We start from the raw sequence: 17452 nt of genomic DNA, 5'->3' as shown, positions 1-17452 counted from the left end.
TTTTGATTTCCATTTGCATGGAATACCTTCTTCCATCCCCTCACTTTCAATCTGAATGTGTCCCTTGGTCTGAAGTGTGTCTCTTGTAGACCGCATATATATCGGTCTTCTGTTTCTTTTGGTTGGAGCATTTAATCCATTTACATTTAAGGCAGTTATCGATATGTATGTTGCTATTACCATTTTCTAATTGTTTTGGGTTTGTTATTGTAGGTCTTTTCCTTCTCTTGTGTTTCCTACCTAGAGAAGTTCCTTTAGCATTTGTTGTAAAGCTGGCTTGGTGGTGCTGAATTCTCTTAGCTTTTGCTCGTCTGTAAAGGTTTTAAGTTCTCCATCTTATCTGAATGAGATCCTTGCTGGATAGAGTAATCGTGGTTGTAGGTTTTTTCCTTTCATCACTTTAAATATGTCCTGCCACTCCCTTCTAGCTTGCAGAGTTTCTGCTGAAATATCAGCTGTTAACCTTATGGGGATTCCCTTGTATGTTATTTGTTGCTTTTCCCTTGCTGCTTTTAATGTTTTTTCTTTGTATTTAATTTTTGATAGTTTGATTAATATGTGTATTGACATGTTTCTCCTTGGATTTATCCTGTATGGGACTCTCTGTGCTTCCTGGACTTGATTGACTATCTCCTTTCCCATATTAGGGAATTTTTCAACTATAATCTCTTCAAATATTTTCTCAGTCCCTTTCTTTTTCTCTTCTTCTTCTGGGACTCCTGTCATTTGAATGTTGGTGCATTTAATGTTGTCCCAGAGGTCTCTGAGACTGTCCTCAATTCTTTTCATTCTTTTTTCTTTATTCTGCTCTGCAATAGTTATTTCCACTATTTTATCTTCCAGGTCACTTATCCGTTCTTCTGCCTCAGTTATTCTGCTGTTGATTCCTTCTAGAGAATTTTAAATTTCATTTATTGTGTTGTTCAGCATTGTTTGTTTGCTGTTTATTTCTTCTAGGTCCTTGTTAAACGTTTCTTGTATTTTCTCCATTCTATTTCCAAGATTTTGGATCATCTTTACTATCATTACTCTGACTTCTTTTTCAGGTAGACTGCCTATTTCCTGTTCATTTGTTTGGTCTGGTGGGTTTTTACCTTGCTCCTTTATTTGCTGTGTGTTTCTCTGTCTTCTCATTTTGCTTAACTTACTATCTTTGGTGTCTCCTTTTTGCAGGCTGCAGGTTCGTAGTTCCTGTTGTTTTTGGTGTCTGCCCCCAGTGGCCAAGTTTGGTTCAGTGGGTTTTATAGGCTTACTGGTGTAGGGGACTGGTGCCTATGTTCTGGTGTATGAGGCTGGATCTTGTCTTTCTAGTGGGCAGGACCGTGTTCAGTGGTGTGTTTTGGGGTGTCTGTGACCTTATTATGATTTTAGGCAGCCTCTCTGTTAATGGGTGGGGTTGTGTTTCTGTCCTGCTATTTGTTTGTCATAGGGTTTCCAGCACTGTATCTTGCTGGTTATTGAGTGGAGCTGGGTCTTAACATTGAGATGGGCGTGTCTGGGAGAACTTTCACCATTTGATATTACCTGGAGCTGGGAGGTCTCTTGTAGACCAATGTCCTGAACTCGGCTCTCCCACCTCAGAGGCACAGGCCTGACACCTGGCTAGAGCACCAAGACCCTACCTGTCACATGGCTCAGAAGAAAAGGGAGAAAAGAAGGAAAGAAAGAAAAAATAAATATAATAAAATGAAAGTTTTTAAAATAAAAAATAAAAAATAATTAAAAATCAAAAAATCAAAAAGTAATAAAAAAGAAAGATAGAAAGAAGAGAGCAACCAAAGCATAAAACAAATCCACCAATGATAACAAGCACTAAGAACTATACTAAAAACAAGGAAACAAACAAAAAACCAGGACAGATAGAACCCTAGGACAAATGGTAAAAGCAAAACTATACAGAGAAACTCACACAAAGAAGCATACACATACACACTCACAAAAAGAGGAAAAGGAAAAAAAAATCTATATATAAAAGGAAAAAATGGAAGAGAGCAACGAATGCAATAAACAAATCTACCAATGATCATAAACTCTAAATACTTAAGTAACATAAACTTAAAACCAGAAATAAATTAGATGCAGACAGCAAATCCCAAGTCTATAGTTGCTCCCAAAGTCCACTGCCTCAATTTTGGGATGATTCGTTGTCTATTCAGGTATTCCAGAGATTCAGGGTACATCAGGTTGATTGTGGAGATTTAATCCACAGCTCCTGAGACTGCATGGAGAGATTTCCCTTTCTCTTCTTTGTTCCCACAGCTCCTGGGGTTCAGCTTTGTATTTGGCCCCGCCTGTGTGTGTAGGTCACCTGAGGGTGTCTGTTCTTCACTGAGACAGGATGGGGTTAAAGTAGCAGCTGATTAGGGGGCTCTGACTCATTCAGGCTGGGGGTAGGGAGGGGTATGGAATGTGGGGCGAGCTTGCGGCGGCAGAGGCCGGCGTGACGTTGCAACAGCCTGAGGCACACCACATGTTCTCCCAGGGAAGTTGTCCCTGGATCACGGGACCCTGGCAGTTGCGGGCTGCACAGGCTCCTGGGAGGGGAGGTGTGGATAGTGACCTGTGCTCGCACACAGGCTTCTTGGTGGCTGCAGTAGCAGCCTTGGCGTCTCATGCCCGTCTCTGGGGTTTGTGATGTTAGCTGCGGCTCACGCCCATCTCTGGAGCTCGTTTAGGCGGTGTTCTGAATCCCCTGTCCTTGCGCCCCCTAAAACAATGGTCTCTTTCCTCTTAGGGAATTTCAGACTTTTTCCCAGACTCTCTCCTGGCTAGCCATGGTGCACTAGCACCCTTCAGGCTGTGTTCACGCAGCCAACACCAGTCCTCTCCCTGGGATCCGACCTCCGAAGCTGGAGCCTCAGCTCCCAGCCCCCACCCTTCCCAGCGGGTGAGCAGACAAGCCTCTCAGGCTGGTGAGTGCTGGTCGGCACGGATCCTCTGCGCAGGAATCCATCCGCTTTGCCCTCTGCACCCCTGTTGCTGCGCTCTCCTCCATGGCTCTGAAGTTTCCCCCACTCCCACCCACCGTCTCCGCCAGTGAAGGGGCTTCCTAGTGTGTGGAAACTTTTCCTTCTTCACAGCTCTCTCCCAGAGGTGCAGGTCCCGTCCCTATTCTTTTGTCTCATTTTTTCTTTTTTCTTTTGCCCTACCCAGGTACGTGGAGAGCTTCTTGCTTTTGGGGAAGTCTGAGGTCTTCTGCCAGCGTTCAGTAGGTGTTCTGTAGGAGTTGTTCCACATGTAGATGTATTTGTGGGGAGGAAGGTGATCTCCATGTCTTACTCCTCCACCATCTTGAAGGTCTCCTGCAACTGATTTCTGTATGTTTATTTTTTATCCTGCAACTTTACTAAATTTATTTATTAGTTCTGGTTTTCTGGTGGAGTCTTTTGGGTTTTCTGTATTTAAGATAATTTCGTCTGCCAGCAGAGACAGTTTTATTTTTTCCTTTCCAACTTGGATGCCTGTTATTTCTTTTTCCTGCCTATTTTTCTGACTAGGACTTCCAGTACTATGTTGAATGGAAGTGGCAAGAGTCGGCATCCTTGTCTTATTCCTGTCTTAGAGCAAAGGCTTTTAATTTTCACCATTGAGTGTGATGTTAGCTGTGGGCTTGTCAGATGTGGCCTTTATTATGTTGATGAACAATCCTTCTATACCTTATTTGTTGAGAGTTTTTCTCTTGAAAGGATGTTGAGTTTTGTTAAATAGTTTTTCTGCATCTATTGAAATGATCCCGATTTTTGTCCTTCATTCTGTTCATGTGGTGTATCACATTTATTGATTTGCATATGTTGAACCATTCTTGCTTCCAGGGTTGAGTCCCATTTGATCATGGTGTATGATCCTTTTAATGTATTTTTGAATTCAGTTTGCTAATATTTTGTTGAGGATTTTGCATCTATGGTCATCAGGAATATGGCTTGTAATTTTCTTTTCTTGTAGTGTCCTTATCTGGCTTCAGTATTAGGGTTATGCTGGCCCTGTAAAGAGTTTGCAAGTGTTCCTTCATCTTCACTTTTTTTGGGAGAGTTTGAGAAGGTTTGGTATTCATTCTTTAAATGTTTGGTATAGCTCACCTGTGAAGCCCTCTTGTCCTGGGCTTTTATGTGTTGTGAGATTTTAAATTACTGATTCAATCTCCTTGTTCATTATTGCTCCATTTAGATTTTCTATTACATCCTGATTCAGTCTTGGTAAGTTATGTCTGAATTTTTTTCTTTTAATTCTTTTAAATTTAATGAGACTGATTTTATGGTTGAACAAGCATTTGGTCTATCTTGGTGAACAAAACATTTAACTTGGAAAAGAATGGTATTCTGTAGTTGTCGGGTATAGTGTTCTAAAAATGTCAATAGGATCAAAGTGATTGTTAGTACTGTACAGATTTTCTGTCCTTACCAACATTTTTGGTTCTCTCAACTGCTGAAAAAGGAATGCTAAAATCTCCAACTGTGATTGTGAATTTGTTTATTCTCTCCTTAATTCTGTCAATTTTTGCATCACATGTGTTGAGGTTCTGCTGTTAGATGCATAGACATTTATGATTATTATGTCTTTGAATGAATTGACCCTTTATCATTTGGAAATGTCCCTCCTTATCTCTGATAATGCTCTTTGTCATGAAGTCTACTTTATCTGATATCCAGCCTTCTTATGCATATTGGTTACATGATACATATTTTTTCATCCATTCACTTTCAACCTATCTGTGCCTTTATATTTAAAGTATGTATCTTACAGACAGCAAGTAGATGGATCTTTTATCAATTCTGGCAATCTCTGTCTTTTGAGTGTTTAGTCTGTTTGAGCTAATGTAATTATTAATATGGGTGAATTTATGTCTAACATTTTACTATTTGCTTTCTGTTGCCACTCTATTTTTTATTCCTTTGTTCCTCTTTTCCTGCCTACTTTTGGGTAAATTCAGTAGTACTAGGATTCCATTGTAATTTATATGTTGGTTATTAAGCAATAGCTCAGCATATTTTTTGTTGATTTAGGGATACATTATACATCCTTAACTTTCCATACTCAACAGAGTTAATATTTTACCACTTCCACTAAAATCTAAGACTCTTGTAACAGTATAAGCTTACGTGTTATTCTTCCTTCCTTTATGTTATAGTTGTCTGATGTACTACATGTGCATACATTATAAACCCCACAAGGCAGTGTTATTGTTTTTGCTCGTTCTTAATCCCTTCTTGAAGATCTGAATTTCCATGTGATTTTGTTTCCCTTCAGGCTGAAAACTTTCCTTTAGAATTTCTTAGTATATATCTTCTGGTGAAAAATTCTTTCAGTTTTCTTTTACCTAAAAATGTCTTTATTTAGCTTTCATTGTTGAGAGATATTTTCACTGGATATAGAATTATGACTTGACAGAGTTTTTTTTTCCCTTTAGCACTATGAAGAAGTAATTTCACAAACTGGCTCCAGTTTCTAATGAGACATCTTCAATGTTTTGCATTATTTTTCCTCCTGTTATATAATGCGTTACTTTCCTCTGGTTGTTTTCAGGGTTTTCCCTTTATCTTTGACTTTCATCATTTTGACTATAATGTGCCCAGATATTATTTTATTTTATTTTTTTGCATTTATTCTGCTTGGGATTGCTGAGCTTCTTGAATCTATTAATTTATGTCTTTCATCAAGTTTGAGAAATTTTCAGCCATTATTTTTCAAATAGTTTTTGTGTCCCATTCTCTCTCTTCTCTCTTTCTGGGACTCTAAGTACATGTTAGTTAATTTAATATTGTTCTGCAGGTTCCTGAGCTGTGTTCATTCTTTCTCAGTCTTTCTTCTTGCTATCCATCAGACTGGATCATCCTGGTGATCTGTCTCCAAGGACACTGATTTTTTTCTTTAGTCATCTTCAGTTTGCTATTGAGCCTATCCAGTGATTTTTATTTCAGATATTGTACTTTTTTAGTTTACAAATTTTTGTTTTGTTATATTTTATAGTAGTACATTTTGCTTACATTTCCTTATTTTTGGCTCATTATGAGTACATTTTCTTTTGTACTCTATGAATACATCTGTAAGCATGTTGTAATAGTACTTTAAATTTCTTGTTTGCTAAATTTAACATCTGGGTCATTTTGGTCATTCTCCATTGATTAATTTTTTTCTTTAGTATGGGCCATGTTTTTCTGTTTTTTCATATGTTTGGTAATTTCAATTATTTCCAGAGCATTATAGATCCTACATTGTAGCAACTCTGCATTCTGCTATATTCCTACCAAGAGTGGAGTTGCCATATGATTAACTTAGGTGGACTAAAATTGAAAACTCTATCTCTCCCTAGGGTGGGCAGCAGCTGAAATCTCTGTTTAGTGTTTTTAGCCTTATCTGTGCTTCTTGGAGTCCATCCCATCCATTTGTAATTCAGAGGTTAATCAGAGATTTAGGCAGAGTTTATAAACAGACTCTGGAGCTCCTCCTCTCTGTCTTTTCCTGGATATTCATATCCATACTGTTACTTACTTTCCAGCTGCTGTGGTTGCCCTAAACCCTGTCTTCTGTTTTTTCAACCTAATAAGACTGCCTGTTTCAACTCCAGGTTTACTCATCCTGCCTGGGCTGATTATGGTGTGACTTCAGGCTAAAAGATATTAAGCACAAAACAAAATATGGAAACCTACCCAGTGGAAGTCCCTTTTTCCTAAGTGTAGATTCCCCTTCTGGTTTCTGACTGCTTTTGCTTGTCCTCCAATGTCTTCATATAGGTTTTTAAAAATATTTTGTCCAGAGTTTATAGTTTTTATCTGCAAGAGGGTTGATTTGATAGGAACAGAACCATATAAAGTTGTTTTTGTGATATAAGTCATACATAGGACTGAAGATACTTTTATTCCTTGAGACTTATCTCAAGAATATATTTAATAATAAATCTTTAAAAAAATTCCATTCATACTTTGTTTAAAAAAATCTGAATTGAAGATTTATATTCTTTTTTTCTTTGGAAACCATACTGTTAACATCTTGGGAGTATCTACTGTGAGAGAAGCTCAACATTTAGGCTAAGGATTATGGTCACCTTCTGGTTTTCATCATGGCAAAAATAATCATATAGATGAACCAAAATGGTAGATGAAAATAAAAATTCTGTTTGACCGCACAAGATTTTTGTTTTTATTCTTTTGTATTTGTGTATTATACATGGGGAATGTCAAAAGTTTAAGATAAAACAAGGAGGCATTATTGAAAGACTTACCTTGAAATCAGGAATTTCTCTCTGTGCTTCTTATTCTATCCTTCTTCCCATAGTGAACATTGCCTTTTACTCTGATGAAAAATATTACAAGGACTTTTCTCTCTGTATATAGAGTTCCATTTTTTCTGAGTTGGCAGAGTGAAATATACTTCAATATAATGAAAGTACCCTTCTTTTTTAATTTATTTTTTTTTAATTCATGTATAGTTGATTTACAATATTGTATAAGTTTCAGGTATATGATATAGTGATTCACAATTTTTAAAGATTATAGTTCTTATAAAATATTCCCTGTGTTGTGCAATATATTCTTGTAGCTTATTTATTTTATACATAGTAGCTTGTACCTCTTAATCCCCTACCTCTGTTTTGCCCCTCCCCTCTTCCCTCTCCTCACTGGTAAGCAGTAGTTTGTTCTCTGTATCTGTGAGTCTGTTTCTTTTTTGTTACATTCACTAGTTTGTTTTATTTTTTAGATTCCACACATAAGTGATATCATACAGTGTTTATCTTTCTCAGTCTGACTTATTTCACTAAGCATAATACCCTCCAAGTCTATCCACATTGTTGCAAATGGCAAAATTTCATTCTTCTCATGGCTGAGTAGTATTCCATTGTACATACATACCACATCTTCATTTTTTTTTTCTTTTAAAGTTATGGGAGATATCCTTCGACTTTTCATCCATTCATCTGTTGATGGACACTTAGCTTGCTTTATCCATTCATCTGTTGATGGACACTTAGCTTGCTTCCATATCTTGGCTACTGTAAATAATACTGTTATGAACATTAGGGTGCACATATCTTTTTGAATTAATGTTTTTCTTTTCTTTGGTTGTATGCCCACGAGTGGAATTGCTAGATCATATGGTAGTTCTATATTTAATTTTTTTGAGGAAGCTCCATACTGTGTTCCTCAGTGGCTGCACCAATTTACATTCCCAACGACAGTGGAAAGTACCCTTCTTCTAAACTACGCACCCTGCACCAGGATCATTTGTGTGAACAAATGTGATCACTGGACCACCTACATGAGGCAAGAAAAGATGCTCCTTAGTGAGAGCTTGCTTCTTAAACTCCAGACCTCTAACCCTGAAAGCAAAGGGATAATTCCTAAAATTCTACGTGGATTGTTATTACTATAAAAAATTTTCCAATTTAATATTTACTGAGATTACCTTCTGACAATATTTTTATATGTCACATATGTACTTTTTCAAGGGGATATAGTTTTCAAGTTATCTTTTGTAAAATCTTATTTACCTTTAACTTGTTCATCAAAGCCAGAGAAAGGCATGTAAAATTCCCTTTTACACTTTTCTACCAGTTTTTCTTATGTTTAAGTGTTTGTCTTTATACAAATTAATGCTGTATTATCATGTTTCTAAAAATTCATGGATGTTGTATATTTCTGGTACATGATAACTTTCATCAATATAACAAGTCACTCTCAGTCCTATTTTATCTTGAAATCTAATTTTCCATATATTAATGTAGCAACTTCTAATTTGTTTTTATGGATCTTATCTAATCTGTGTTAGTTCTTTTGTCATTAACCTTTCTGTGTCACTTTGTTTTTGACTTACCTTTTTTTAGATCCCATATATTTAGATTGTATTTTTTTAAATAGATTTTATTTATTTATTTATTTATTTTTCTCTGCGTTGGGTCTTTGTTGCTGTGCACGGGCTTTCTCTAGTTGTGGCGAGCGGGGGATACTCTTCATTGCGATGTGTGGGCCTCTCATTGTGGTGGCTTCTCTTGTTGCAGAGCATGGGCTCTAGGTGCACAGGCTTCAGTAGCTGTGGCACACGGGCTTAGTTACTTCGCAGCACGTGGGATCTTCCCGGACCAGGGCTCGAACTTGTGTCCCCTGCATTGGCAGGTGGATTCTTAACCACTTAGCCACCAGGGAAGTCCCCAGATTGTGCTTTTAAAATCATTTTCTCATTGTTTTTCTATTTTATCTAAAAAGTTAAACTTTTATCTATATAGCTAAATATTGGTTATCAAAACTGGTATGTTTGATCTTATTCTGTCATCTTATTTTCTTTTTTTACATGTATCCATGATTTCTTCCTTTGTTTTATATGTTGTGCTATATAAATTATATTTTCTTTTATTTAACCTTCTCCAATTAGAACATTTTCATCCCATTAATTATTATTTTTGTTTATTAAACATTAATACAATTTATAAGATAGAATTTTCAACTTCCAAAGTAAAACAATATGTATTGATTCCTCCCCTTTTTTTAAAAAATTGGAGTATAGTTGATTTACAATGTTGTGTTAGGTTCAGGTGTAGAGCAAAGTGAATCAGTTATACATATATTCATTCTTTTTTAGATTCTTTACATATAGGTTATTACAGAATATTGAGTAGAGTTCCCTGTGCTATACAGTAGGTCCTTATTACTTATCTATTTTATATATAGGATTCCTCCCTTTTAAAGATAGTAAAATGAACACAGTTTAGCTGCTTTTTGTCTCCTGGTTTTATTGGTAAAATTTAAAATTTATCATACAATTATTGTTGTTAAATTATACTGTCTACATTATTTTCTTTCAAGAAATATTTATAATAGTTGGATTTTGTTTGATAATTGTACTAACTGCATTTTCTTATACTTAAATAGTTTCAATGCCTTTTGCCAGTCTTCTTTATTAGATTGTCATGTTATTTTGACTTCTTAATTTTAATGAATTTCTTATTAATGATAGCATATGTTGTAGTAATTGTTTAAGAGATAGTTAGTAAATATTAATGAGGACTTTCCTAGCTGATAATTTTTCTTTAGGTACCATGGCACATGAACCCCAGATTAGCTTGGCATTTAATTCTTGGCAATAATCTTTCTTTCACTGAAATTCTATAAACTTAATGAGATTTTATGTTGTGGAAAAAAGGCTGAGAAAGGTCAGAATTTTTTTTTTTTTTCGTTCTTCCCACTCATATCACCCATAAGAATATTTTTTGAAATAATTTTGAACTCATAAGAAGTTATAAAAATAGTACAGAGAGTTCCTATGTAGTCTTCACCCAGCTCTTCCAGTGATAACACCTTATATAACTATAATAGATCTATTAAAAAAATTATAACACCAAAAAAAGTAAATAAATAAAAATAAAAGAAAGACATTTTCGGCGGCCTACGGGCCTTCGCAAGCGGGAGGAGCAGACGCGGCGTCTGCAGGGCGCTGCAGGGGACAGCGGGGCCCTGGCGGCTGCCAGGCCTGAGACACCTAAAACTCCACGGGCTTTTTACTCTCTTTCCTGCAGCCTGGTCCCAGCAAGGACGCAGTCCCAGGACGTGCACGGCAGAGCAGGGGAACAAGCCACAGTCCTCTGGCTGGAGGACTGAGAATTTTCTCAGCCGGACGTGCGCCTCAAGACAGTGCATTCCTCACTCTTAGCTGGTGAAGAATGGGGGAGCTGGAAGGAACCTACCGCGCCCTGCAGACCCCAGGGACACGCCTAGGCGCCCCGACCCCCGCGGGCGTCAGCACCCTCGAGCCTGGGCTGGGCCCCTCGGCGGCGGCAGCGGCGTGGCCGGCGGCCAGGACGCCCGTCCGAGTGCAGCTGCTGGACGACTCCGTCGAGGTGTTTGGCGTTGAGTAAAATACATGCAAGAGAGATTTACCACGTTGCCCACTCTTCAGTGTGCAGCTCAGTGGCACTAAATCCCGTCTCGTCGTTGTGCAGCCATCACCACCGTCCATCCCTGTCACTCTTCATCTTGTAAAATTGAAGCTCTGTCCCCGTGAAACACTGACCCACCCCCAGCCCCTGGCACCCACCATCCTACTGTCTCTGTGGTTCTTCTCCTCTGAGTACCTCATATAAGTGGAATCACACAGTATTTGTTCTTGAGCGAGTGGCTTATTTCACTCAGCACTGTGGTGTCGAGGTTCTCTCGTGTTGCAGCCTGTGTCAGAACTTCCTTTTCAAGGTGAATGATGTCCCACTGTATGGATGGCCCACATTTTGCTTACCCCTTCAAATGCTGAGGGGCAGATGGGTAGCTTCCACGTTTTGGCTCTTGTGAGTAGTGCTGCTGTGAACATGGGTGTACAGATATCTCCTCGAGACTCTGCTTTCTTTTTGTTTGGGTGTATACCCAGTAGTGGGATTGCTTAATCACGTGGTCTATTTTAGTTTTTTGAGGACGCTCCGTACTGTTTTCCACAGTGACTGTACCATTTTGCATTCTCACCAACAGTGCATGAGGTTTCTAATTTCTCCACATCCTAGCCAACACTCGTTATTTTCTTTTCTTTTTCTTTCTTTCTTTCTTTTTTTTTTTGATAGCTGCTATCCTGATGGGTGTGGGGTGCTATCTCACTGCGGTTTTGATTGGCATTTTCCTGATGGTCAGTGATGTTGAGCATCTTTTCGTGGGCTTATTTGTATATATATTTTTTCTTTGGAGAAATATCTATCCAGGTCCTTTGCCCATTTTTGAAGAAAAAAAAAAAAAAAAAAAACAACATTTTCCTCCAAAAAAAAAAATAAATAAAACCCAGGAAAGTGACACTGGTACAGTCCACATAGATTATTCACTTATAGGCTTTAAACCCTTAAAATGAAGGTATATATTTATTTATTTATTGGGCTTACTACACGGAATGTGGGATCTTGTTCCCCAACCAGGGATTGAACCCTCACTCCCTGCATCGGAACCACAGTCTTAACCACTGGACTGCCAGGAAAGTCCCTAAAATGATGGTTTTTAATTCTAGATTTATTAATTCAACTATGAATTAAATAAATAAATTTTTTATCAGATACAATAGAATTATTGTAGTTTTCTAAGTTCATTTGTCCCTTTTTTCCTTGTACTCAAAAATTAACTTTTTATGGGTACAAGTCTCATCTCCTCAACTAGATTATCAGTTCTCTGGTGTAAGAAACATACTTTTGTGTATCTCTCACAGTGGATAACATCTAGTTTGATACTGGGATGGGCTACATTTCTCTAATATTTTGTGAAAAAACTATAGCATTTGATGATTGTCTCAGTGTTGGTTGTTTCTGGCTCTGGTCAAGTAACATTGAGGAGGGAAGTCTGATACAAAATGGAAATCATTGGGGAGGGCATTAAGTCATTTTGGCTTGACCACAATGATGGAGAGCCTGCAGAGTGCAGTGTGGGGAGCTGCGTGACTATCTGAATTGCTACCACCAGGTTTAATGTGTGTAGGATCTCACCCTCTATCCCAGGCAGCCCTCTCCAGTGCTTTTTGAGAATAACTCCATTAAACAATAGATGTGTGCCTGCCACCAAATTTGAATGGATATAAGGCAGACCTTTACTGTTTGCAGCACCCAATGGAAACTCCCCAGAAAGGCAATAAGTAGTGTAAGCTTAGTCTGAGATTGCCAGCTGAGTCATTCATTTGTCACCTAGAATGACCAGTAATTTAGAAAAGTATCTAAAAGAAGGTCTAGGCAAGGATATTCTCTCCTCCATGCACTGGAGAGGCATATTACAAAACAGAGGCTTGTTACAAAATGTTAATACTTTATGGCAAAATTGAAGGTGGCCATGTGGCAGGAGTACTGGACTAAAAGGCAGGAGATTTAAGCTGTCTTCCAGCTCTACAATTAATTATTCATATGATTTTAGGAAAGTCACACATCCTTTCTGAGTGAGGCATGTAAAATATAAAATGAAGGGAGGCTGTTAACATTAACACAGTGCTTTACAAAGTGAGCTTGAATATTGCCTACATCAGAATTTACATAATGTGTTAAAATGCTGATTCCTGGGCCTCCCCCCTTACCAACTCAGTCAGAACCTGTGGGCTAAGAGCTAGGAATCTTCAGGTGATTGTTATGTATACTAAAGAATAGGAACAACTAGCTTAGTTCACCTGGAAGGCCCCTTCTAGATTTAGAATAATCTATAATTCTAATAAACATTTACTAAGTGCTACAGATACTACTTAAAAGATATAGTTTGATCTTTGTGCTAGTGAGAATTAGTTTGACCCATAGGGTTTGTCTTTTCAGATAACACCTTTGGGATTTTAGGGAGCACGGAAATATTGGGAGTCCATTCAGACAGAGTCCCTCAGGATGGTAGCTTTATGGATTCTCCATGGTCTAGGTTTTTTCCTAATTATCATACAACTAGAAATTCTATCCAGTCTTATCTTTACCTTAGAGTTAAGTTTGGAAAATCCAGGTGAAATAGTGTACTCTACACTAGGGACCAGATTTTTCATGTCTCCAAAACAAATTTCTCTCTCTTGAACAATCAGGATGGCCAGTAGCCACTTTTGTCCTCCTGAAACCCATGTCCCATTGAAAACTTCCTTATGTCGTCAAGGCCTTCTTCAGGGGAGTAGATACCGTAATCAAGTTAATCTTCCCGCTTTTGGCCAAAGAACTAGTCTATCCCTTGCCAATATGTATTGATTTTATTAGTTAAACTCTCAGAGTTATCGAACCATAGCACCAGAAGTCTGTAACGGTATTCATAGGATATGATTCTAGATATAATCCTTTTAAGGCTTGGGGCCTAATAGATGCCAATCTGGGAGACATCCATGGATTTTTTTAAAAATAGCTTTTTCATTTTGAAATAGTCTTACACAAGAAGTTGCAAAGATAGTACAGAGTTCCCATGTACTCTTTGCCCAGCTTTTCCCAATAAGATTTGTATAACATTGTCAAAATCAAGAAATGAAGATTGGTACAATACTCTCAACTGCAGATATTATTTAATCTGTTTTTCCACAAAGGATATTAATGAGGAATTATCAGGGTTCTTTTAGATGCTATAATACACTTTACATGATCTTTCTATTACAGTTACAAGCAAGAGACAGAGTAGTGTATTGGATAGAGGAGTTTTGGAGCCAAACATATAGTTTAATTCCAGACTCTACTGATTACTGGTTGGGTAATTTTAGGCAAGTTACTTAATTTATCTGAGCTATAGTTTCCTTATCTGTAACATGGGGTAATAAAGCTTATTTTATAGGGTTGATATTAGGACTAAATGAGAAGGATTAAATGATGAAGATTGAAGGAAAAGCAAGTGTCTGGAATTAATAGGACTGCAATAGTGGTTCTATACATTTAAAAAATGTATAGAAAATAGTGTTCAGTCTTTTGTGGGTTAATTACTTGTGCACATCTGGTCTTCATATGTAACGTACAGAAAAACAATGAATAGAAGTGCTTAAAATTTTTTTTTGTCCTTAAATATACCAAACTTCTAGTTATTTTACCAAAACTCCAAGAAATGTAGAATCATAGAATGTTAGAACTGTAAGAAGAATTAGGTAACCCATAGTCAATCTGCCCTATTAGGAAATCGAAGATCATAGACATCAGAAAAAGAGCAAAGTTACTGTGGTATACTGAAAGATTAATATTTGGTCTTTGTCCTCAGTTCCTGGCACACAGTTCCTTTAATCCTTGGACTCCCTGGAGTGATGAGTGTTTTTTGCATGCTAATAAGATGACCAGTCGCTGAGGCCCCCAGATTGCTTCAGTATGGAGGCTGGTCGGTCACCAGAAAGACCAAGGCTTGATTAGAAGCTTGGAACTTCTAGCCCACTCCACAATCTCCAGGAATGGGAGAGGGGTTGGATATCGAGTCATTTACCAACAGCTAATGATTTAATCAATCACAACTATGTAATGAAACCTTTATAAAAACCCCTAAAAGAAGGGATTTGGAGAGCTTGCATGTTGGTGAACAGATTAAAGTGCTGGGAGGGTAACACACTCAGAGAGGGCATGGAAACTCCATGCTCTTGCACTGTAATCTCTTCTGTTTGGCTGTTCCTGAGTTGTATCCTTTATAATAAACAAGTAATAGTAAGTAAAACTCTTTCCTGAGTGAGTTCTGGGAGTCTTTCCAGCAAATTATCAAACCTGAAGTGGGGAGGCAATAGGCACGTTGGACAGAAGTGTGGATAGCTCGGGGACCTAATACTTGTTACTGGCACCACTAGTGAGGGCAGTCTTGTGGGACTGAGCCCTTCACCTGTAGGGTCTGACACGAACTCTGAGTAGTTAGTGTCAGAATTGAATTAAATTGTAGGACACCCAGTTGGTGTCAGAATTGGTTGCTGTCAGGAGGAAAAAAAGCCTCTCAGTTGCACAGCCAACATGTGGCAAATGGGGACCTGAACTCAGGTCTCTTAACTCTACTACTTATGTATAGCACTTCAGATATGAGAAGAATATTGCCCTAACCCTCTGAGACAAAAAAGTACACAGCAGCTGCTGACTGGTAAACTCAGGTTCCTGTACATGAAGAAGGGTGGGTGGCAGGGTGAAATACAATTTCTTCCGTCATTCTGTATCTCAAGACTTACCTAATATTAAACTTTTATTCTGTCTGCCAGGGATTGCAAATTTGTATCCTCCACATTGTCAGAACAAAAATATTCCAGAGTAAAGCTTCCGAAGTGTTGAAGTCATTGTCATTAACTGCTGGGAGAGTGAAAGCGCTGCCATCAATGACCCCACTGAGGCTGCGTGTAAGGATGTATAACATGCTCAGGTCATTACCAGCCCTAAATGAACGCTTTTGGCTGCTGGAGCCATCTATACTTACCAAGGAAATGGCATCACCTGAAAGTGACCAAGAAAACCCAAGCATCTAGACAGTAAAACTGTTACCTTTTGTGGTCCTCTTTTTATTCAACTCATGTGTTTCACTTTTTCTATTTCCTTCCTTTATTACCCAGTCTTCTCAAAGTCTCCCTCAGTATATTTTGCTTAAGGTTAAGAATCAGGTAAAACCTGTTGTTTATTATCATCAGGGATAGTGGATTTGGTAGTTTTTCTGTTATTCAATAGATTCTTACTCCAATGAAGTGAAGAATGCCACTCAGCTTTCAAGATAATTCAAGATTATCATTGCTCCATACATCATAAAGTCTATGTGACAAAGTTTGATAAAAATATAGAACCTAAAAAATTCTTTTACTGTTTACTAAAAAGGACATGAGGAGAAAAATTTACCCTTCAGAACAAAATGACTCTTGGTGAACACTGAAGGGAGTAGCTTGTATGTATCATACTTTTGATCTGTGAATATTTTAAATTTGTATGTGCTTATACTCTTATTTCCAATTAAGAATTTTGCACCAACTTAACCTCTGGAAAGTGTATTTTTTTTCTGTTAAAAAAGCATATTTTATGACCAGAGGAATTGACTCCATGAGAAATGGGAAGTGAGACATAGAAAAATTAGCTCGTTGCTAAAGCCTCTGAATATTTCCTTCTGGTTCTTGATGTATCTACCCTTTTATTGATGAAATGACAGTGAGGCTCAAAATATGAAAAGTTAGTCACAATCACCCCTTATGGCTTTTAAAAGATCAAGCCGCTCATGGAGTTTCAAACACTTAAATTATTAATGGCTTCCTAAATAAAAAATGACCTCCACTGGTTTGGGCAGCACTCCCACTGGATTTAGGAGATCGAGTCTTTGAATTGCTGTGTTCTGTTTTGTCATAAACTAGGCAGCTGCTGTGAGTGCACTGAACTAAGGGACTAACAAATGTCATGTGAGCTGTGTCATACTCTTCTTACCACTCTCTGAAGAACATGTGTTTTTTTTTATAGAAATGGTTGTAAATGACTGTTGGATTTCTAGGCGAGCCAAGAGCATATTTCAAATGCAGTATAATTGAGACCTTACAGGATAATGGAAAAAAGCAAAAGGAAGAGAATATAGAAGTAAAGCAATTCTCAGAGGTTAGTGTTTTTAGTGGTGTTATAGTGCCATCCCTAGATAGGGGCTTGATGTTGGGAAAATTACAAGATGTGGTTGACTTACTCTATGTCCTGGAATTTATATTCAGATTAAAATAAACCTTAAGTAAAGGCCACTTTAAATGGGAAAAAAAAATCACCATAGAGACACATTTAGCCTGAGGGTGAAATATTTGTGTTCCCTTCGTGGTTTTAGTTTTCTTTGTACTTTTTTCAGCACTTTGGGTGGTATAGCAACCAAAATTTCGCATAATGTTCCTGGAATGGCTCTACCGTAAATGTACAAGCTCCACACACATACTGTGGAAGCTAAGTCAGGTGGACATTGCTATTCCCCTGCCAACCCTGAAATCCTACCTCTTGGAAATAATTCTCTTGATTTAAGCCTTTACCTCATGCACTGGTCTGGAATCTTTTAGTTTAGTGATAGAGATCCAAGTCAGATTAGGTTAAGAGTCAAAGAGAGTTTAATGGTTCAATTCATCG

The 17452-nt window shown here is 37.8% G+C and overlaps 1 protein-coding gene across 1 annotated transcript in view; it reads left to right on the top strand.

The window, feature by feature from the left end:
• ADGRG7 (adhesion G protein-coupled receptor G7) overlaps positions 1 to 16332 on the top strand; it is a gene marked incomplete at its 5' end in the record, with an annotated part of 73534 nt that extends 57202 nt beyond the window's left edge. The window contains 1 exon segment of the mRNA XM_082460990.1: positions 15589 to 16332. Coding sequence (XP_082317116.1) covers positions 15589 to 15849 — 261 coding nt within the window. The 3' untranslated portion in view covers positions 15850 to 16332.
• Positions 16333 to 17452: the final 1120 nt, after the last annotated feature.

The sequence above is a fragment of the Balaenoptera physalus genome (assembly GCF_965194825.1).
Source record: "Balaenoptera physalus genome assembly, chromosome: 4".
Taxonomy (NCBI): domain Eukaryota; kingdom Metazoa; phylum Chordata; class Mammalia; order Artiodactyla; family Balaenopteridae; genus Balaenoptera; species Balaenoptera physalus.
The sequence above is the reverse complement of the archived record's forward strand: the minus strand, read 5'-3'. Positions and strand labels throughout refer to the sequence as shown.